Here is a 23745-nt window from a genome sequence, read left to right as displayed (position 1 = left end):
AATACATGATCACGTTATTTTCTAGACAGAGATTTCAATCAGCCACTTTCATACAGACCCTTTTGGGTTTCATCGCTGTGACCATGGCGGTGGTCCCATTCGCCAGACTCCACATGAAGGAACTCCAACTATGGTTCCTATTGGTTTTTTGCCCTACATTACACTCACAGAAGAAAAAATTCACTATACCTAGAGCTATTATTAAATCACTTACTTGGTGGACTCGAGACTCCCACCTCTTTGAGGGCATGAGCTTTGGGTCTCCAGATATTGATGTATCCTTTACTATAGATGCATCAACATCAGGTTGGGGGGCATGCTGTGGTGATAGACCTGCACACGGGTTGTGGCAGCGTGGAGAAAAGGTGCTACATATTAATGAGTAAGGGTAATGAGCCATACATTACACACTTACCTTGTTTACAGATACCGTGTCGGGGAAGAATGTCCAGATACTTACCGACAACTGGACAGCGATGTTCTATATAAACAAGCAGGGTGGGACAACATCCAGAAAGTTATGTCAAGAAGCAATGCAGACTTGGTTATGGGCCAACACGCAAAATACCACCCTACAGGTAATACACATTCCAGGAGAAAACAATGTCACTGCTGACAGACTCAGCAGTCTAGGAACCTCCAACCACGAGTGGCCTTTAAAAAGGACAGTACATAAGGCACATTTTCCAGCAGTGGGGTCGGTCTTCCAGAGGTGGGCCTTTTTACTACAGGGAAAATAAAAAAGCTCCTGTATTTTGCTCAAGAGGAGGCCTAGATTCCAAATCCATAGAGGATGCATTCCAGATAAAATGGTCAGGGAACCTGTTCTATGCCTTCTCACCCATTCCTCTTATAGCGAAGGTGGTCAGAAAAGTATAGATGGACAGAACCAATGTTACTAGTAACTCCAATTGGGCCATGGCAACCATGGTTCCACAGGCTGACTCAGCTCTCAAAAAAACACATTTCAACATCTACCAATGGCCTCGGATCTCTTCAGTTACAAAGGAGACCTATACCATGACATATAAAGGCTCAGGCTGATGGCTTGGTTAATTCGTCAATAGGGCAATTTGCGAAAGGAGTGGCAGAGGTTATATTAAATGGCAGAAAACCTACCACCAGAAAATCTTACTCTTACAAGTGGGGAAAACTTACTGAATGAGCCAGAGTTAGAGGAATTGACCCATGTGAGTGTCCTCTGACGGATGTATTAGAATTCCTGTCACACCTAAAGCATAATGGCCATTTCAAATTCTCTAGTAAAGGTTTATTTGGTGGCCATTTTGGCATTTCATGCTCCAGTTGACAAAAAGACCATATTTTTTCAATATACAGCCAAACTTTTTCTGAGAGGACTATGAAACATTTTTCCCACAGTGACTAAGATTGTACCACAATGGTCACTGCATCTGTTTCTTGCTAAACTGATGTACCACCATTCGAACCATTGGCCACATGCCGTCTTAGGTATCTTGCTATGAAGGTAACTTTCTTAATAGCAATTACCTTTGCAAGAAGGGTGAGTGAGATGGCAGTTCTGCGTCCTAATGCACCCTTTATGAAAATACACAAGGAGAAGCTAAGACCCAGCTTAGAATTCTTACCCAAAGTGGTTACAAAATTTCATACTTCACAGGAAATCATATTGCCCATATTTTTTCCTTCACCAGCATCAGAGGCAGAGAGAAAGTTACCCTCCCTAGACGTCAATAGGGCGCTTCTGTTCTACTTGGACCGCACGACGTAATTCTGGATGGATGATCACTTGTTCATATGTTATGCGGGACCTAAGAAAAGGAAAAGGATAGCATCACAGACAATTGCTAGATTGGTGATTCAGACAATTAGGATATATTATTAAAATGCTGACTTACCTTGACCTTTAGAAATTCATGCTCACTCCACCAAGTCACAAGCTTCTTCAGCTGCACTTTTGAAAGGGGTGCCACTCCAGGAGATCTGCAGAGCAGCCACATGGGCTTCTCCAGATACATTCATCAGACACTGCGCCCTGGATGTGGCTAACAGGAGAGAGGCAACAGTGGGCCAAGCAGTGCTCCAGTCGTCGTACCAGTGAGAACCTGCCCTTCACCATGGTAAGTGGTTTTTAAATCTCCCATGTGGGATTGCACAAGAAGATCGAAAATGAAAACAATGTTGCACTTACCTGTAACTGTTGTTCATTGAGGTCTTCTGTGCAGGTACACATACCCTTCCCTCCTGCCCCACAAGGTTCCCTTCATTTTGGAGAGTCCGGTGTTCAGGAGGAACTGAGGGTAGGGGCGCTGTCTCCACAGAGGGCAGGCGTTTCAGGCAGGAAATGCTCACGCATGTGCTCTGGTGTGACAGGCTTCCCTTAGTAGACTTGAAAGCTGTAGAACCCGCCATTTGGCAGTCCTACACATGTGCAGTCCCATGTGTGCCTGCACAGAAGACCTCAATGAACAAGTTACAGGTAGGTGCTACACCGTTTTCATCTCTCATAAGACTAGAACTGAATGTCACATAGTTAAATTGATGAATAGGAGATTCAAGACAGACAGAAAAAAGTAGGCTTTCACATAATACCTGATTAGCTTATGGAATTTGCTGCCACAAGATGTCATGATAGCCATTCATTTTAAAAAAGAATTTGACAAATTCATATATGATAAATTTATCAGCAGCTTTAAACTGGGCAGCCTGAATGGAAACACCAGGTTCAGAGACAGTGTGCCTATAAATACCAGTTGGCGGGGGGGGGGGGGTGACAAACAGAGTGCGAGGTATGTTGCTTTTAAGCCTTACATCTCGTCTTCCCAAATCATTTTGTCATAGTTGAAAATAATATGCTGCAATAGGTGAAGACTGGGTCCAATCTAGCAAACTCTTTTAAAAATTGCTTCCACCTTCTGTTGTTATTTTAACTACATAAGATTTTAAAGAATATGGCAAATATATATGTGTATGTGTGTATGATCACATAATGGACCATGTGACATACTCACTAGAATTGCTTTATTGGCCATAAAATCCCTAGAATCTACAAGAGAGGACATGCAGGCTATTGTTTAATCTCTGGATGATTTTCTTATAGCCAAAAAAGCATCTCGATTGTCGTCAGTTTGCAAGCCTTCTTGCGCTTGTTATTGTTATGAATTTTTTATAAAGTACTTTGGTCTTTGCACGAAGATTAGTGTGCATATGCACTACCTGATGGTCTGTATCTCATGACAAACTGAAATTCTCTTCTAACAGAGCACAATTGTATGCAAAATGTGTTCTATTGCAAGATTTTAGCTTTTATCTTTCATTGATACCGTGTGGGGGGGAAAAGCTTCCACGTCCCTCTCTTTGATCCCTTTAATTTTTTCTCAAGTTACTCCTTTCCATTCAGAAAAGAAAGTTGAACTGAAAATTTCTCTTAAGAATTTCACAAATAATTTAAGCTAGACCCAGATATGTAAGTCATTTCTGAAAAAGCAGGCAGGCGGAAGGAATTAGCTACTATTGCTGTTACTATTTACTTCCGTGAGTTAGAGTTGGATTTTTGATCAGTTCATTAACAACCATGTTGATGGATTCAGCAGAAATGGGTTGTGAGAAGTTGGGAACAAGTTGCATTGTTGGTTCAGACTAAGGTTAATCTAATCAGCATTGTCAGTCAGCCAGATGCCTTGGATCTTAGAAGAAGGATGTGAAAAAAATCTGGGTTGTTTTTTTTGGGTATATTGTTTATGAACAAGGAGGTTCCATTTAGCTCTTCTGGTTGAATAGGCTTTGAGAGATCTGCTTTGTTCTAAACCAGTAAAACTGAAAAAGAACTCAGAAACATAGTTTTATAGCACAATAAGTTGTATGGAAAAGGAAGGAATGTAATAAACAAGAAGCCTTATGTGCCTTCACAGAAAATCCACAGCTTGGTGCTTAGTAACATAATTTGAAACATTAATGATAGAGTAGTGTAGATGGGAGATGGAGAGGTGGAGGTGAAATGGACCCTTCAAGCCTTCATTTTCATTCAGATCAAGCTCTTCAGTGTGGTGAGATGATACGTGGAATGTGTAGAACTGCTTTATCTCCTAACTCAATCCCCAGATTTCCAAACAGCTGGCACTATATGCATAGTGGGTAAAAGATAACTCATGGAGTGCTAGATCACTGAGTGAAGGCGGGGGGGGGGGAGTTGAAAACAAAGTGAATGATAGTTAGGCTCAGTCATTGCCTTTCAAAAGAAGACACGCTTTGTATAAATACCAGTTTGTGAGAGGATTGTTTTCAACTAGGAGTAACAAAGCTTGTGGTGGTAGCAATACTTAAATTTTCTTACATATTTACTTATGCTGAAGTTTCACTGAGTTCAATGGGGCTTGTTTTGTAGTGTAGAAAACTGTAACTGGTAGTAAATGGTTGAAAGCAAGCCTCCAAAAATGCTGTATTTCAGTTACATGAAAATTCTGGATAGGGTAGAAGAATTCAGTTTGTTTCATTTCAGTCTACTAGCCTGACATGAAATCAATTTGTTTGCAAATTGCATAAATATTGCATAATATTGGAAGATTTTCTCATAAGGCTATTAGTCACCATCATAAGATCATATTACAATGGAGTTACCAATCATTTCCCCTTGTTTCTGTTGTGAAATGTGGATTCATAAACTATCCAGCTGTTCTCTGACCAGATGAAACATTTCATTCTTCTTGTTCCTATCCTATGAAGTTTACAAATCAGGTTTTAAAAATAACCAGCTTTTTAAACATTTCTTAGATATAGGGGGAAGAAAAAAAAATTATTTTTATTCAGGATTTTTTAATTTTCTTTCATGGAAATTGAATCTAATCCTTCAGACCTAGGGTCTTACCAGTGTCACAATAAGTATCAGAATAAGCTAAAGGGAGCATGAGGAAGACAGCAACTCTTTGTTGTTGTTTTTGTTGCACCTCTTCATCCAATTGTTCGTTTTTGGTCATTTGTGCTGTCTAACATGGGACTGTGCATGCGCAGACCTTCCAATCGGTAGGTTTCATAGCTAAAAATCCTGTAGGGGGCATCTGCCCTTTCCCTGAGCACATGCATGGCTTGTTTCCTGCTGAAACAGCCCACTCTCTGGGAGGAGTGACACTCCCGACTCTCAGTTCCTCTTTTTCCACCAGTCAGAGGGGATCTTTGTAGCATCTTTCTTTAGATTCCTTCTCCACCTGGATGAACCAGAAAGAGAGATGGTCAGAATGGCTGAAAAGGCCTTATTTAAAAGATGCAAGCAGTGCAATATGAAAATGATGAAAACAGATGGACATTTCCTTTGCTTGGTCTGTTTGGGAGAGGGGTATAATGTTAGCTTGTGCAAACACTACCAGAGCTTCACTCTTAAGGCCATAGCCAAAAGAGCCACCAGACTCAAAATTACTTTGTAGGAATGGGCGTTGTCGGCTGCAATTAGCCCCTCCACTAAATTGGCTAAGTGCTCAGCACTTGCAGCATCAGCCATCATGGTGGCTGAGTCTCTGATCTCCTTGAACCTGATTGTACCACCTCAGATCCAAAAGCATCACTCATCCAAGTACACTGAGCCCATCAGATCCGACTCCATCTCAGAGCCAAGACTGCATCTTGGAGCTGCACAGAAAAATGAAAACAGGGTTTCACTTATCTGTAACTGTTGTTCATACAGGTTTTGACAGACAATACAACAGTTGTGCATTATGTAAACATATGTTCTGTTTGAGTATTTATTCTGTATTGGATTCTAGCTAATGCTATGTCTTTAAAAACGTGTATCTATTCACCCTATTTATGGGAATGTCCGTAATACTGTATGCAAATGTATATGATACTGATTGTACTAATTACATACTGTGTAATCCACCTTGAGTCTCAGTGAGAAAGGTGGATTATAAATGACATAAACAAACAAACAAACAAACAGGGTAGAACTGCTTCCAAGGTCTTGTGTGTAGAGGCTATTAGGATAAGGGACTGGGCTATAGCTCAAGGCACTTTGCATGCCTTACACATAGTAGATTCTTCCATTGTAAAGGTTGATCTGCTTAGCTCATCATGAGTTGTCTATCATGGACATATATATACATCACAGTGGAGTTTTTCAGGCACTGACCTCTTTATTACTTAGCACAACACCAAGGCACCTCTCTTCCAGAGGGGGATTTGACAGGGCCTCAGTAGGCGATGCCTTGCAAATAGCTTGGATAGGGGCATTCTTTTATGCATTCCCAACTTTGCCGCTGCTGCCAATAGTTGCTTGCAAATTATGGGTGGACAGAACCAGTTTGGAGTCTCTCTACATGAAACGCCTGGGCACATGTTCTTCAAGTGTCAGGTACCACAAGTTTACCTGGGAAGTGTAATCTTACAAAGATCGCCCACTTAGGAGAAGAATGATTCTTACAGTGCCTTCCTCCACTGGGGAGAAGAGCAGTGCTAGGGATACTCTCTCTTTCTTGCAAAAAGCCACCCTGGATTTCCTACCTCTTGTTATGTTCTCTCCCCACCCCCCCGCATGCCCCTGAACTCTTGGAGAAAACCCTGAGCTGAACAGTTTTTGGGTTGTTGTTTTTTTTCAGAGAGAGAGAGAGTGTCAGAGAGAGAGAGAGAAAGTCCTTCCAGGGCTTTTTTTGAGCCAGAACGCCCGAGAACGATGTTCTGGCAGCTCTTTAAAATACCCACATGGCTGGTGTCATGTGGGTATTTTTAAAAGGGCCTGTTTTGGCCATTTTGGGCCCAGGTTCCCTCACCCGGCAGTGGCCCGTTCCAGGCCATTTCGGGCCCGTTCTGGCCATTTTGGGCACATATAGAACCCAAAACGCCCAGGATCAGGGTCAGAATGGCCAGGATCGGGCCAGTACCAGGTGGGGGAACACTCCCTCACCCAGCAGCAGCCTGATCCTGGCCATTTTGGCATCGATCCACAGCATTTGGGGCCTGAATTGGGCCCAAAACAGCCAGGATCGGGCCTCTGCCAGGCAGGGGAAGACTCCCCCACCCGGCAGCAGCCCGATCCTGGTCATTTTGGGCACCTTTTGGCCATTTTGGGCCCAATTCAGACCCAAATGGGCAGGATTGGGCCCGAAATGGCCAGCATCAGGCCCCTGCCAGGTGGGGGAAGACTCCCCCACCCGGCAGCAGCCTAATCCTGGTCATTTGGGGCCCAATTCAGTTCCAAAATGGCCAGGATTGGGCCCAAAATGGCCAGCATCGGGCCCCTGCCAGGCGGGGGAAGACTCCCCCACCCGGCAGCAGTCTGATCCTGGTCATTTGGGGTCTCTTTTATTCATTTGGGGCCCAATTTGTGCCGAAAATGGCCAAGATTGGCCCTGAAATGGCCAGGATCAGGCCCAAAATGGCCAGAATCAGGTCTCTGCCAGGCAGAGGAACATGTATTGAACACTCCTCTGCCTGGCAGCTGCCCAATCTTGGCCATTTTGAGCCCCTTTTGGTCATTTTGGGCCCAGTTCAGGCCCAAAATGGCCAGGATTGGGCCTGAAACGGCCAGGATCAGGCTGCTGCCTAGTGGGGGAGTGCTCTCCCATGTGGCAGCAGCCCGTTCTAGGCCATTCTGGGCTATTTCTGGCCCATTTTGGCCCAATTTGGGCCCAGAATGACCTGGATCAGGCCCTAAACAGCCAGGTTTGGGCTGCTTCCCTGCAGGGGAGTGCTCTCCCGTGTGGCAACAGCCTTTTCTAGGCTGATCTGGGCCATTTTGGGCCTTTTTTGGTCCAATTTGGGCCTGAAATGGCCCAGATCCAGCTGCTGCCATGTAAGCGAATGCTCCCCTGTGGTGGAGCGGGCCATTCCTGGACGAATTGAACCCTCTCCCCACCCCATGGAGCAGAGGAACGCTCCTGGCTCAGCCACGCCTGCATGATGATGTAACTTCCCGGAAGTGACGTCATCATGTAGTCCCGGGAGCGCACGCACACTGCGCACACTCACATGTATTGAGAGGCGCACCACCTCCTCCCAGAAGTCCTCACATAAGGATCTTTAAGTGAATATGAGAAGTAGAATAAATAAAAATGTTAATGGATTTTAAAATTTAGTATTCCTCCACACTGTAAAGAAATAATGGGATAGATTTTCAGTATTAAAAAGTATGAAGAAGAGAGTATAACATTTAAAGTGTAAATGATTACTTGCATTCTGAATACTAGCCTTGTTTCTAATGGCATTTCTAGTATTTTTTTTTCTAGATCAGAGCCACAGGTGCAAGGAAATGACTTCACATGTGAAACATTAATCAGTTTGCTCCCCCCACCCCTTCATTTTGACTGCATACTCAGTATGTTTTTAATAGTAGTTATTATTTATTTTAATTGAAGTAGCACGAAAGTCTGGAGTCTTAAGGCAGAATGGATTTTTTTTTGTCCGTTCTGGTTTGTGTGAGAGATTTCATTGAATAACACCTTTTGATGAAATTTCTGTAGTATAGTAGTTTGGGTAAGTATAAATAAATAGAAATGAGTACAAGTTGCTGATCCACTAGTGCAGTTAATGTTGGATTTTTGTGTGATATGAAGTGAATATTTAGAATCAAATTGTTTATAGACTTTAATTTTAGCATTATAATATCTGGTTAAACGAGAAAAGCTAAAATATTTAAATATATTTAAATATGATTGTGTTTGAGAGTATACTACATATTTTCATGTGCAGATATTTTTATAACTGTTAAAATGGATAGCTAAATAAGAAAATGGTACACTTTATGTATATGAACACTTTATGATCAATGGAAGTATACCAAGTGTAGGTCCAATTCCATTCTTCCAGAACTAGCAGGATAGGCATTTTTCAGGGACTCAAAAATTTGCTAGGCAGGAAAATTTGCTCAGCTGAATATTGCTTTTTCACTTGATGACATTTTATGATTTTTTTGTTTAGGTCAGTTTTAATTTATATCCCAGTCTAATATGCCTAATAAGAAGGCATAGTATTTTAAACATGGAGAGATTATTTTTGAATACAGTTTTGTTCAATTTTTAAAAATAAGAGAATGTAACAGCTTTATGTCATTAGCAATTATGTGATCTACTTCAGGGAAAAGGTTGGTGTTATGGATTTACCCTAACGTAAAGTCATTTCTGACTCCCTTTTAAAGTCAGTATTATAATAAAAGGGTCTCACATAACTCATCAGGAGGCAAGGATGGGCAAACAGTTTCTGCTGAGGTGGCAGCCATTGTCCAGGAGCAGAATGGGGAGAAGTCCAGCTTCTTGCACTCCACTGATGCCCAGTGAGATGCACTGGGGAGGAGCAGAGGTTGGGCTTGGCTTGAGGCCTGAAGTCATGTGGCAACACCTCTGCCATTGCTTGTGTGGCAAAGCAATCAGTTTCCTCCCTCCCTTCCCTATGTGCCAGTTTTGGTTGTGATGCCTGTCACAACTTGGAGGCTTGGGGGCGTTGTGGTGGATCCTCTGGGAAGTTTGCACTGGCTGGGCATCATACACCCTTTTGGGGTCCTTTTAAGGGATCTAAAGGAAGCTGAAGCATGAAAGCCCAACTCAGGGGGCATTGCAGGCTTCACCCTGGGTGGCAGGATTCCAGAGGGACACACCTGGGTGAGCTCACCATCTCCTGCCATCCTGTGGTTGGTGTCCAGCAGATGAGTTGGGGAGGGTGTGCAATTGAACAGCAGGCTGGTTGTTCAATGCCATGAATCTGTGCCTTAAGTTGCGCCAATGCTCCAATTGCTGTACTCAATAAAGTTGTGGCCAATTTCCTCCCCAAACTATTGTGTGTATTATTACCTGGGATACCCATCTCTCACATAACCTATACAGCTACAATCAAAATTGCAATGCAATTCAAAATCTACATATGCTTGCAAGGAATTGGTGGGGGGCGGGGGAGTTAAATCACCCCATCCTAAATACTGTAAGCTCTTCAGAATTGTAGAGGCCAAATTCCTCATTATACTGTATTTTAATTATGACATAATTTATGAGCAGTGCTTTGACCTTCAGCAGAGAGCTTTCTAGGGTACACAGAGGGCTGTTGTGGCACTTGAATGTAGGGAAGTTTTTTTTGCTTCTGCTCATGCAACTATAGAATCAAATTCTATAGAACTCCTTGGTGGAGCAGTTGGATACAAACCTATTTTTAAAAAAACTAACAGTATGAATGTATTCATATTTGTTAGTTGTCTTGATTAGACATGGGCACGAACGGAAAAAAAACCCCAAACAAGCTGCTAGTTGTTCGTTGCCATCTACGAACAACGAACAGCAGCGGACATGACCCTGTTCCCAAACATGTTCATTGTTTGTTGTTCATGGCCCTTTAAAGATCCCTTTAAACTATCAGCTGGCAGGTGGCAGGGGGGATTCCCCCCCCCTGCTGCAGGCCAGCTGATAGTTTAAAGGGCCCTTTCCTGCCACATGCAAGGGGCAGGGCCCTTTAAACACCCCACAAAATGACCTTCCCAATGTCCAATACCCACCAAATTTGCAGGGGACGTAGTCCTCACTGTCCTCCAAAGATCCCCCCCCCAGGTTTCAGAGAGATTGCACCCCGGGAAAGGCATGATGCATGGGTCTCCCCCTTTGTTGTCATTTTCTCTTCACAGTGGCAAAAATGGGACTCTGCTGGAAGTACTTTGAAGGGTTAAAGCCAGAAGGAAAGCCAGAAGGAGTTCAGACAGAGTTCAGTCCCTGCCTCCGGTTGCCAAGGGAATTGATTGCAGGTGCCAGACTGTCTGTCTTGTCAAACAGCTGACGAAGGCAATGAACGAACGAGGCTTGCAGTGACCACTTGTTCGTTTAGAATGGGGCCTCACGAACGGCTTGTTCACAAACAGACGAACGGGCTGTTCGTGGGTTTTTTCCGTTCGTAATGCTGTTCTTGCCCATTTCTAGTCTTGATATGATTATCTTTTACGAGTTTAGTGTAAGAGGTTATACAGGTATAATAAACGGGTTTATTTTATACCTGGGAAAACTATGATTCTATTTTATCATATCTATTTTTGTAATTTCACTGTCTGGAAGTCTAGGAATTTCATCTGCATGTCTCCTTGGTTACTTTCTTTGAAAAACTGAATAAATGCAAAGTTATAATGTATTGTCCATTTTTTTTAATTTGGTGGATGTAGAATTGTGTTATTTTTGTTTCTTTTCCAGGACTTTCTTCATTTGTTACTGAAGAACATCCCAGAGTTAACAGGGTAAGTGACAGGTTGAACAGGAACATAGGATGAGTAATAAGTTCAAAATTGATTTTCCATTGAATAACAGCTATAGAAATTTTTAAAATCTCATATTTAAGGCACAGACATACACAAACATATATATGGAATTCTTGTATATAACTTGCACAGAGACAAAATACTACCACATAAATACTGACACTACAAAATCATCAATAGCATTAAAAATGCTTGCCTTGACTTATTTAACAGATCGTTATTAAGGATATTTTAATAAACATTAAGGTTCATAATTCTAAATTGGATTGTAAAGTAGCATTTCTTGTTTTATAGGAGATGGAATATTTAAGAGGTGAGAAGTTGTGCAGGGAGACTCACAGTGCAATCCTATGCATGGTTGGTTATGCCAGTCTAAACTTATTGCAATCTATGGTTTTATGACTCTGATTTTACATTTCCTTCAGAATTCTATCGAAAGAAATATTAACAGTTCAGAAGAACAGAGTCTAACAATAATAAGCAACACATTTTCATTTTCAAAATCCTTCCGTATCCATACCAACACAAGTAATGTTTTGTCGTATTGTCGAAGGCTTTCACGGCCGGAGAACGAGGGTTGTTGCGGGTTTTCCGGGCTGTATTGCCGTGGTCTTGGCATTGTAGTTCCTGACGTTTCGCCAGCAGCTGTGGCTGACATCTTCAGAGGTGTAGCACCAAAAGACAGAGATCTCTCAGTGTCACAGTGTGGAAAAGATGTTGGCAGGTCATTTATATCTACTCAGGAGGGGTGGGGTTGAGCTGAGTCATCCTGTAAGAGTTTCCCAGGGTGTGGAATGCTAATGGCGGGAGGCTTCACTGTATCGATGGTTGTTGTGGGTTTTCCGGGCTGTATTGCCGTGGTCTTGGCATTGTAGTTCCTGACGTTTTGCCAGCAGCTGTGGCTGGCATCTTCAGAGGTGTAGCACCAAAAGACAGAGATCTCTCAGTGTCACAGTGTGGAAAAGATGTTGGCAGGTCATTTGTATCTACTCAGGAGGGGTGGGGTTGAGCTGAGTCATCCTGTAAGAGTTTCCCAGGGTGTGGAATGCTAATGGCGGGAGGCTTCACTGTATCCTGAGGAGGTTCTTTTGCATATGGATTGGTGCTTGATGTGCTAATCTTCTCTGCAGGGCTATTGTCGGGTGTAGAGTGTTTTGTTAGCCTGGTGTTATTCAGAACTGGAAACCATGCTCTGTTCATTCTTAAGGTTTCTTCTTTCCTGTTGAAGTTTTGCTTATGCTTGTGAATTTCAATGGCTTCCCTGTGCAGTCTGACAAAATAGTTGGAAGTGTTGTCCAGTATTTTGGTGTCCTGGAATAAGATACTGTGCCCTGTTTGAGTTAGGCTATGTCCAGCCATTGCTGATTTTTCAGGTTGTCCAAGTCTGCAGTGTCTTTCATGTTCTTTTATTCTTGTCTGGATGCTACGCTTTGTGGTCCCGATGTAAACTTGTCCACAGCTGCAGGGTATACGGTATACTCCTGCAGAGGTGAGGGGGTCTCTACTGTCTTTTGCTGATCGTAGCATCCGTTGTATTTTTCAGGTGGGTCTGAATACTGCTTGAAGGTCATGCTTTTTCATAAGCTTTCCCATCTGATCAGTAATTCCTTTGATATATGGCAAAAACACTTTTCCTGTAGGAGACTGTTTTTCCTTGGTTGTTTGATTCATCCTGGGTTTGATTGCTCTTCGGATTTCATTTCTGGAGTAGCCATTTGCCTGAAGTGCGGAGAACCATCGTTCTCTGGCCGTGAAAGCCTTCGACAATACATCTTCACTGTATCCTGAGGAGGTTCTTTTGCATATGGATTGGTGCTTGATGTGCTAATCTTCTCTGCAGGGCTATTGTCGGGTGTAGAGTGTTTTGTTAGCCTGGTGTTATTCAGAACTGGAAACCATGCTCTGTTCATTCTTAAGGTTTCTTCTTTCCTGTTGAAGTTTTGCTTATGCTTGTGAATTTCAATGGCTTCCCTGTGCAGTCTGACAAAGTAGTTGGAAGTGTTGTCCAGTATTTTGGTGTCCTGGAATAAGATACTGTGCCCTGTTTGCGTTAGGCTATGTTCAGCCACTGCTGATTTTTCAGGTTATCCAAGTCTGCAGTGTCTTTCATGTTCTTTTATTCTTGTCTGGATGCTACGCTTTGTGGTCCCGATGTACACTTGTCCACAGCTGCAGGGTATACGGTATACTCCTGCAGAGGTGAGGGGGTCTCTACTGGTTTTTGCTGATCGTAGCATCTGTATTTTTCAGGTGGGTCTGAATACGGCTTGAAGGTTATGCTTTTTCATAAGCTTTCCCATCTGATCAGTAATTCCTTTGATATATGCAAAAGAACCTCCTCAGGATACAGTGAAGCCTCCCGCCATTAGCATTCCACACCCTGGGAAACTCTTACAGGATGACTCAGCTCAACCCCACCCCTCCTGAGTAGATACAAATGACCTGCCAACATCTTTTCCACACTGTGACACTGAGAGATCTCTGTCTTTTGGTGCTACACCTCTGAAGATGCCAGCCACAGCTGCTGGCGAAACGTCAGGAACTACAATGCCAAGACCACGGCAAGACAGCCCGGAAAACCCACAACAACCAATGTTTTGTCATTTAGTTTTATGTGCTGCTGCACATAGAACTAGTTGAATGGATCTTTGGATACTGTCTCATATCCTTTACTTGAAAGAGTGTGTGAGGGTGTATAATTTACTTTACATCATTTGTACCCTACCTTTTCCCACAGTGTAGTCCTAAGACAGTTTATGTCATTCTCCTCTCCTCCATTGTATCTTCAGAACAACTCTGTGAGGCAGGTTAGTCTGAGAGAACGTGACTGGCCCAAAGTCACACATGAGCTTCCATGGCAGAATGGGGATTCAAATCTGGGTCTCCGAGATCCTAGCCCAACATTCTAACCACTACACCATACTCCCCCCACCCCACCCCGTGTGTAATGTAATCCTAGCTTGCATGTCTTGTGCGGGCTTTATCTGTGGAACATGACACAATTTCTGCTATTGGGACACTTATTTCTGTATAATGGAAGGCGACAGTGTTAAGCGTTTCTTTTTAAAAGAAAGATTTTTTTAAAAAAAATGCCTCAGTAATAAGGATTCCTAGCTCCAACTATCTGGGGGAAAGTTAGATAGTGATATTCATTTGCTTCTGTAATGCTAATTAAATAAAATTTATAAACTTCACTTTCTGTGTCTTAGGGTTTTATGCATTTAGACCAGTTTTGGTCCAAGCATGTGCGAATACTATTTTCATTTTCAGGAAGAACATTGGAAAGGCTTTGTTTATTTTAACTTCCTCCTTTAGAAAGTATGGACAAGTTTTCAGTTTTATGATAATTTACTTTACAGCCAGGTATATGGTATACTGCCAGAATTATGTATAGTAGGAAGATAAAATGTGATGCCAAGAAGAATAACAGACTATGATCTTGTATAAAGCATGCTTTCATGCACGTTGTTGCTTATGGCAACCATATTTTCCTATTATTGAACAAATTCATAACTGAAAAAATACATCTGATTCATAACAAGAAAGGAAATTAGATGTTGCACTTCTAAAACGAAGCATATCTCAAATTTGTGTATAGTGACCAAAGATTATAATTAGATTATAATTACCGGCATTTAGAGCCCCATTTTAAGGGACAGGGATTGTACAGGCTATACTACCGAGTATAGTCTGTTGATGTAGACATGCTCCTACAGAGTAATTTCTGCATCATTTAATAAATCATGTCAAATTACTTATGTTTTGTTTCAGCAAAGTCCACGTCTATATTCGAATGTATTCTTCTTTTCAGTCTTCTACAATGCATACATTATTGTATTGTTTTCTGAATGCCCCAGTTGGTGACTGTATTGACTTACGTTGTAAAATCTGCCTTGAGTCGCAGTGAGAAGGGCAGACTATAAACAAACAAATTCCAGTCTGAAAGGGCTGATCATAATGACTAAACCCTACACTGGTGTAACTCAGATATACGATGGCTTGTACACTGGTACAAGCAGAGAGATACTGGTGGTGGGGCCCTGCCAGTGCCATGCTGGTGTAACTGTTATACTGCTGTAGAACTGGCCAGTGACAGGGAATTGCCATGCGTGGACTGGGGTATTTTCATCTTCCAGAGATCTTCCAGGCTTGGATATGATCCTGATGCTGGTGCAGTGTTATACCACTGAAAACCATGGCATAGTTCAAGTCAATCCCATAAGGGTCCATGCAAGAGGGGGGGAAACTGCTCCTCCCATCTCATCCCCTAGCACTGGCACAGCTGAGAATGCCAGTTAAACAGCCAGTAACATCATAGCATCCAGTTACAGCCCCCACCCAGTCTTATAAAAACTCCACCCACGACACCCATAGTTCAGATGATAAACTCAGTTCCCACTGCTTGCTCATCCCTTATATCAGCTGTCTTCAATATGTATTCCACAGCAGAAGAGCGTGGTCCAAGGGGGGCACATGTATGCTTTAGTAAGAGGAAGGGTCTCCATGTCACACATTGACCTGTATCACTGCTAGTGAATGTTCAGCCATGCAGCTTGCATAAATGTGGGGGTAGGCAGGGATGAACAGAGTTTGGAGGTCACTGGGGAAGATAGAAGTGGGCAGTAGAAATGAGCCCCCTGAGACCAGGAGGAAGATAGTGTGTGGGGTCTCACCAGCCTAAGATGGCCCTGTGGGGCAGCCAGTCAGCATGAGTGGCCCGTCCCTCATGATCATATTTTGGAGGAAACTTGAGCTGTACATAGGAATCCAGATGCACTTCCTCAAGACTCTCCGCCTTTGGGAATCTAACCAGGGCCTTGGGTATGCTGCTCCTTTCTTTCCACTGCTCCATGCCTGCCTCTGCATTCTTCACTGCCCAGCTACATATGACTAGTGTGGATGGCAGGGCTGCTGGGGGATGCCTAATATCATGATATGCGGATTCTAGTCCAGCTTCTGCCTCCTGTTTTGCTGCTGTTTAGCCTGTTGCTTGGCAAAATGTGACACTTATCTTTTGGCCAGGATCCCCCCTTCCTGGCAATTGAGCCCATGCCTCCCTTTTGCCATGTGAGTGTCTTTTCCCAGTGAGCTGTGTGTGTGTAACAGGATTGCTTTTGGAGAGGTTGGAGACCCCAACCCATGGTGGAAGGAGTCTTGAATAGTCCATCATGAATACCTGAGCTGAATGAACTACAGGAATGTCAGAATACTATGACTGGATTTGCCATGTTTCTTCTCCTGTGCATTCTACCTGGGAAGAGCGAACTTGGCTGCAGGGGAGGGTGTCGAACCCATTTCTGTGGAGCTCACTGGAGTATGCTAACTCCAGGAATTTTGCCACTCACACTACCAGTTTCCTGGGTGTCAGCAGCTTCTCTTCTTCACCTGCCTTCTGATATTCTGTGTGTGATAATGACAATATGACATCAGGGCACTGTGGTTGCATCCATGTGTGCTACTATAGGAGCTTTGGCAGCATGCTGCTCCATGATTAATGGATGTTGGTGGACTTGCTAGGCTCTTCAGCATGGTGATTATGTAGTCAGGGCCTAGCCAAAGGTGTTTGTGTCATTTCTTCTCTGAAAAAATGGCCAAAGGATGCCAGCTAGCGGTATCATGCTCTTAGGATGGGTCTTCTTTTAAAACTCGGGAGTTTCAAAACCAGTTTGTGTATCACGTGGAGATCAGTTGATTAAAAAAAAAACTCCTCTGGGCTAGTTTAAATGCTTTGCGTTACCCAAGCAATTTTAAAAATCTTTTCAAATACTGAAGATAGAAAATGTGTTTTTCTTAGAAAACAGAAAAACAGTTTCCCAGTTGTTTTCTTGTTTAACATGCATTTTATGATAATTTTGAAATTCTTTCATAGTATGATTATGAATTTGTGCCAAAATTTTGTTTGATTGCATACGCTGTACATGATTGTGATCAACAGAAATAACATTGTAGTTGGTCAAAATGAGGAAAATATGTAGCACATTTAATATTTTTACCATAAAATGGCCTGTTTGAAAGCAACTGTATGGAAATGCACTAATTACATTTTTGTGGTTTGTTCCTTTGCCATAAACATAGCTGGCAGATTATATGCATATATTGGCACAGAGCAAAAAAATTGTAAACTGTGTGGGAACAAGCAATAAAATGCAAGAAATACAGCCTGTGCCATTTTTATGCAAAGCTCAGATGTACACAATATAAGTGTAGGGACCATTAACTACAGTAGTAACAGGTGATAAGAGGTGTGGACAATAAATTATAACTGCTGAGGACAAAAACTGAGGACACAGTGAGTTTTCATTCATGAAAATTTATTCCACAATAAATCTGATAGTCTTTAAGGTAGCAAATGACTCTTTAGTTTAGCTATATTAGACTAACACGGTTACCCTTCTTGGATTTTCCCCAGAAGTGGTGTGCCAGTATGCAAATATATAGAAGTAAAGGCATATAAAAAGTTTAATGTGATCATCAATTGTATGTGTTATGTGCTGTCAAGTCACCTCCGACCTATGGCAACTCTATGAAGGAAAGACCTCCAAAATATCCTGTCATTAACAGACTTGCTCAGATCCTGCAAACTGGAGGACGTGGCTTCTTTTATTGAGTCAAGCCATCTCGTTTTAGGTCTTCCTCTTTTCCTACTGCCTTCTACTTTTCCTATTATTGTTGACTTTTCCAGAGAATCTTGTCTTCTCATGATGTGACTAAAGTATGAAATCCTTAGTTTTGTCATTTTAGCTTCTAGGGAGAATTCAGGCTTGATTTGATCTAGTACCCACGTATTTGTCTTTTTGGCTGTCCATGGTATCTGCAAAACTCTCCTCCAGCACCACATTTCAAATTAATCAATTTTCTTCCTGTCATCTTTTTTCACTGTCCAACTTTGACATCCATATATAGTAATGAGGAATACCATCGTTTGGATTATCTTGATTTTGGTTCCCAGAGAGACAACTTTATCTTTAAGGATCTTTTCTTGCTCCCTCACAGCTGGTCTTCCAAATCTCTGTCTTCTGATTTCTTGGTTGCAGTCTCCCTTCTGGTTGATGATTGAGCCAAGAAATAGAAAATCTTGAACCATTACAATTTCCTCATTGTCAGCTTTAAAATTGTGTAATCAGTTAAACGCCAATTATTTCAGGGAGGTGTCTATTGCTAGAGTTGGAAGGCAGATATCCTTCCTAGGATACAGAGAATTTATTTATATGATTTAAGTAAGCCCCCCAGGAAAAGGTATGGTAGTAGCATACTAGGGCAGTACAATCAGAGAAATGTCAAATTCCTTAATATGACTCAGACCAACTTCATATACAGTTGTCCAGCATAAAAAATGTAGCTGGAATATGCAGAAGCCACTGTGCATGACATCATGCTACAGCAAGTAATCAAAGAAGGCTAGCAAGGCATCATCTATCTTCTTAGTGTTTTCATCTTAAAACAAACCTATCTGTAATTGTGGAAGTATTGCCTAGAGGCCTCCATTTGGTAATGCCCAAAGCATTGCAAAAGAACATGTTTCTGAGAGGACTTGGCGGGCATTGGCTTATTGAGAACAGTAGCAGGAAAGCCAGGGAACAGTTATAATGGCCTTAGGTGAAGCTGCATATTGAGTAAGTGATTAAAAAAGCAATAAAATGAAACAACTTAGCAAATAGAAAGACCCCCTGTGACAAATTACCAGCCAAGCGTTATGATGATGTATATTGCCTGTCGATCTTAGATTATTACATAATCATCCAAATTATCCCCAAATTATCCCCAGTCAAATGGCTTTGTAGATGGGATTAGGATAGCCAAAGGCTGCTAACTAAAGATCCAGGGAAGGATCCATATAAGACAGTGCTTTGACACACAGAAAATCTCTAGTTCAATTATTGCTGTACATGAAATTGAGAATGTGGCTTCCACATTTAGTGCATATGACTCAGAAAGAGGAAAGAGGGTTTGGGTTCCTATAAAAGGCAGGACAAAGATAAACTAAAATTGTATTGTGATGGAAGGATTGCAGCAAGTGAAGCTGTGAAAGCCTAAGAGCGTGCATGAGACCAAGTCCTATGAGGAGACCAAGTCCTATGAGGCAAACTTGAGGAGTTTGGTATGCTTAGCCTGGAGAGGAGACGACTGAGAGGTGATATGATAACCATCTTCAAGTATTTGAAGGGCTGTCAAATACTTGAAGATCGGACCAGAACCAACAGGTTGAAATTAAATCAGAAGAGTTTTCATTTAAACATTAGGAAGAACTTTCTGACAGAGTGGTCCCTCAGTGGAACGCTTCCACTGGAGGTGGTGGGCTCTCCTTTGGAGGCTTTTAAGCAGAGGCCAGATGGCCATCTGACAGCAATGCTTATTCTGTGAACCTAGGCAGATCATGAGAAGGAGGGCAGGAAGGGTTACATCAGTGCTTAGTTTTTGGGCCCCATTTTACATGCCCAGGGTAATGCCAATTGCAACTTTGGAGTCAGGAAACAATTTTCCTCAAGCCAGTTTGGCTAGGGATCCTGGCGGTGTTTTGCCATTTTCTGGGTGTGGAGCAGGGGTCACTGTGTGTGTGTGGGGGGTGGGTGGGGGAGGTAGTTGTGAATTTCCTGCATTGTGCAGGGGGTTGGACTAGATGAACCTGGAAGTACCTTACAACTCTATGATTCTATGAAAAAAAAAACAGTGCAAATCTGGACTAGCATCTACATTGCTTATCTATAGCTACAATACCTAGAAGTGTTGCCTGGCTTTCAGCTGGGGTAAAGAGTGATGATGTAGAAAACACAGCAATGCACTTTTTATTTATTATTTGGTCCGACAGAGTGGTCCCTCAGTGGAACGCTTCCACTGGAGGTGGTGGGCTCTCCTTCTTTGGAGGCTTTTAAGCAGAGGCCAGATGGCCATCTGACAGCAATGCTTATTCTGTGAACCTAGGCATATCATGAGAGGAAGGGCAGGAAAGGTTACATCAGTGCTTAGTTCTCGTGGCCCCTTCTTACATGCCCAGGGTAAGGCCAATTGCCACCTTGAGTTCAGGTAGTAATTTTCCCCTGGCCAGTTTGGCTAGAGATTCTGATGGTGTTTTGCATGGAGCAGGGGTCACTGGGGGTGTGGGAAGGGGAGGTAGTTGTGAATTCCCTGCATTGTGCAGGGGGTTGGACTAGGTGACCCTAGAGGTACCTTCCAACCCTGTGATTCTATGATAGGACATATTGGTGAATAGAGGAAAGCAGAGAGATTTCTTCATGCTCAGATTAAGTGATAGATAGCCTTTAATAGTCATATTTTGTAAAGTAATGGTGAAACCTTTCTGTATGTTCCACCAAGTGAGAATAATGAGGAAAAACAGACTCCTTCCAAATAACAACAGAAAACTAAAGTGTATCAGGAAAGAAGTGCAAAGCAATCTTTAGATCAGTCAGCAGAACAAATAAAAGACTATGAAAGAGAGTAACATTGGTGTTTAAAGAACCAGACCAAAGAATTCCTTGGAAACTAGTTAAACAATGTCAGTGTGTATATATACTGTGATGCCTTGAAACAGAATTTAGTACCAGTTTTCCTGATTATATGGAATTGTATGGATTAAAAGTTCTGTTCTGCTGGAGTAATGGCACTGAATGGTAGTGGAGCAGTTCTTCTGTTGTGGAACAAGGGAGCTTTTATAGATTCTCCCTTCCTGCTTCAGACCCCTGCTCCCTTTGCTCCCTCTACTGTTTGCGATAATCTCTGATCCCCAGGAGCAGAATGTGGGAGACTTAACGGGCTGCTGTGGAAGATGAAGCCTAGACATTTTTATTCCATAAAATTCCAGTAATTTGGATCTAACCCAAAAGTCATTAGGTTGAGTGGGGAGATGTTAGGGAAGCAAGCTGTCATGTTAAGAAGGACAGTTACAGCACAAAAGCAGTTGCAATGAGTTCTAGTCAGCTGTGCCAGGAAAAAAATAGGTTGATTTACAGCAGACATTTCCTTTGTAATTGTAATAAAATCAGTTTGATGAAAGTGAAGGCTTTCAAATTAATCAGAGCTTGGTAAAGCACAATACCAGGTATGCCTATATTTAAAGGTGGTTCCTCTTATATTTCAGGCCTGCTAAGATATTTGAACTACATTATATGTGAATGTTCTGCATTAGACAAAGTTTGATTAAATTGCCAGTGATTTTTTTTACTCATATCTTGCAAATAAGTTGATCCTGTGGATCATACCTTATGAGCTGTGTAAAGATCTGCTGTAGCACAGTGGTTAAGTGGTTTGGCTGCAAATCAGCACTCTAATGGTTCGAATCCCACTTCTGAGCTCAGTAAGTGGCCTTAGGTAAGCCACTCCTCTTGGCCTCAGCTCTCCAGCTATTGTGGGTATAATAATAGTTTTAACTTGTTCAACATTCTGTCACCACTCTATCTAGTTGAGCGGTATAGAAGGGTAGTGGTAGTGGTAGTAGGTAGTAGTAGTAGTTGTTGTGATTTAGTTACTGCTGATAAATTAGAATTTAGCTTCTTGAGAAATAAACTTTAGTTTCTGTGTCTCATTGTTTAATAAAATGCATGGTAAGCAGGAAACCAAGAGAGCAGTCTTAAGCAGGTCTACTGGGAATCCTACTGAGATCTAGTCAGTAAGCCTTATTCCTAGGAAAGTGGTGTTAGGATTATACCACAAAATTGTAGTCTCCATAATATAAATTCCCATTTATAACTGCTGATGGATAGTTGTTTGTGGTGGAACATTCCAATTTGAGGGATAGCTGTATCCCTGGTTGATGGTTAATAATTTCAGAACATTTATATGCTGCCTGTCCAGAGATCTGCTTCCCAACTCAGACACTTGCTCCACAGATATGCCCATGATGTAGAGCTGCTGCTTCATATATAGTATTTTTCCTACATGGAGACAAAAAAATGCCTTGAATTTTTGTTTAGCTTTGGTTCTTCAACTTGTATGCTCATGGCAAAATAAACACTAATGTTCTTCAAACCAGACAGCCACACAGATTTTTCTCTTCCTAAACTTAGTTTATCTGTTATTTCTTTCTTAAAGAGGAAAAATACAGTTTTTCAATACAACTTGTGTAGCTTGTTAGCATTACTATTTCTGTTACTATGTTTCTGAGCATTAGAGCCTCAGTAAAATGAGTAATGTGTTCATTTTGGGTACAATTCTGAAGTGGTCTAATACCTACTCTGGATAAAGATGATAAACAAATCTTGGGCACATCAGAGCCTCAGCTTAACTGTCATTATTCTGTATTGATCTTTATTATTTTACCCTTAAATTGTATTTCTGCTTCGTAGATAGATTGCAAACTGGCACCATACAGTTCTGTCTTTAATTAAAGGTAGCTCAAAAATATTTTTTTACTTACAAATGGAAAGACACATCCATAAAATTTGGTAACCATGTTAATGTTTATTACAAAGTTCCTGAGCAGCAGAGCTTCGATAAAATTAGAAATGCATTCCTTTCAGAAACATGGTCTGATAGCTGCTCTGGGTAAAGATGGCAACATAATTAACATAGCATTTGAAAATCAAGCTGTGATTTTCAGTTTGTGCATTCATAGTGCTGCCTCTGAAATGTTGGATGAAATGAAAAAAAATCCATTTGGCAATCCTTTTAAAAGTTTTACTGACAGTATGTGTCAAAATTTTGAAAAAATAATATGTGCTTTTCCTTTAAGGCTGACAGTAGGTATGGGAAGCCCTTGGTAAAATGCCATCTGGAGCTCTTGCCCATAAATGCACTGACACCTCCTCGTCTTACTCTTCCCATGAACTTAACAAGAATCAGCCATTGCCATTTATACATAGCACCCACTGATATCGATTGCCTTGAGGCCCTCCGTACCAACCTCTTTGTCACCATGTGTTGTCTACGTTGTATCAAATGGATGAGCACCAGCAGTGGTTTCTAGAAACTGTCAAGCAGAGGGGAGAGGGCAAGAGAACTACTGCTAATTCATCCACCTACCACTTGCCTATTCAAGAGGGTAAGTGAGCAGTTGGCAGCAAGAAGCAGCCCATTTGAACAGTGGACAGTGAGGTGGAACCATCACTTACGAAAGCAAACAAGGAAATGTCCACCACCCAGTAGGGTGCCCTCAAGTTTTAGTATTATGGGGAAGGGAGAACAAGTCTCTTTATTCACTTTATTTGATGCATCATTTTAAACCTTTGTCATGTTCCCCCTTGCTTTTCTTTTTTCTAAACTAAAAAGTACCAACCTATTTTAGTCTTTCCTCATAGAAAAAAATGCTCCAACCCCTTGCTTGCCCCTTTGCTCATTTATATGAAGTATTTCAAATGAGGCCATGCCATAGATATAGACAGGGGCATTACAATATTGCTGTTTATTTTCCCCAGCAAGTAATTTGCATTTTTCACTGTTGCTGCTCACTGAGTCACTGTTTTCATCAAACTTTCCACTAAGACCTGTTTCCCTCAATCTCCACCAATTCAGACACCATCAACATATACTTAAAAGTTAGGATATATTTTTTGCCACCATCTGTATAACCTTATACTTGCCTACATTGAACTTAATTTGCTATTTTGTTCTTCAGCTAATATGAAATTGTT

General features: G+C 41.8%; 1 protein-coding gene across 3 annotated transcripts in view; it reads left to right on the top strand.

The window, feature by feature from the left end:
• The window catches only part of AOPEP (aminopeptidase O (putative)), a 290214-nt gene that overhangs the window by 99448 nt on the left and 167021 nt on the right, over window positions 1-23745 (top strand). For 2 of the 3 annotated variants that reach the window (XM_054986685.1, XM_054986684.1), the window contains exon 10: window positions 11118-11161. The exons of the other annotated variant lie outside the window; for it this stretch is intronic. In XM_054986685.1, coding sequence (XP_054842660.1) covers window positions 11118-11161 — 44 coding nt within the window. The remainder of the gene's footprint in view (window positions 1-11117; window positions 11162-23745) is intronic. 3 annotated transcript variants of the gene reach the window in all.

Source organism: Eublepharis macularius, chromosome 8 (genome assembly GCF_028583425.1).
Source record: "Eublepharis macularius isolate TG4126 chromosome 8, MPM_Emac_v1.0, whole genome shotgun sequence".
NCBI classification, from domain to species: Eukaryota; Metazoa; Chordata; class Lepidosauria; order Squamata; family Eublepharidae; genus Eublepharis; species Eublepharis macularius.
The sequence above is the reverse complement of the archived record's forward strand: the minus strand, read 5'-3'. Positions and strand labels throughout refer to the sequence as shown.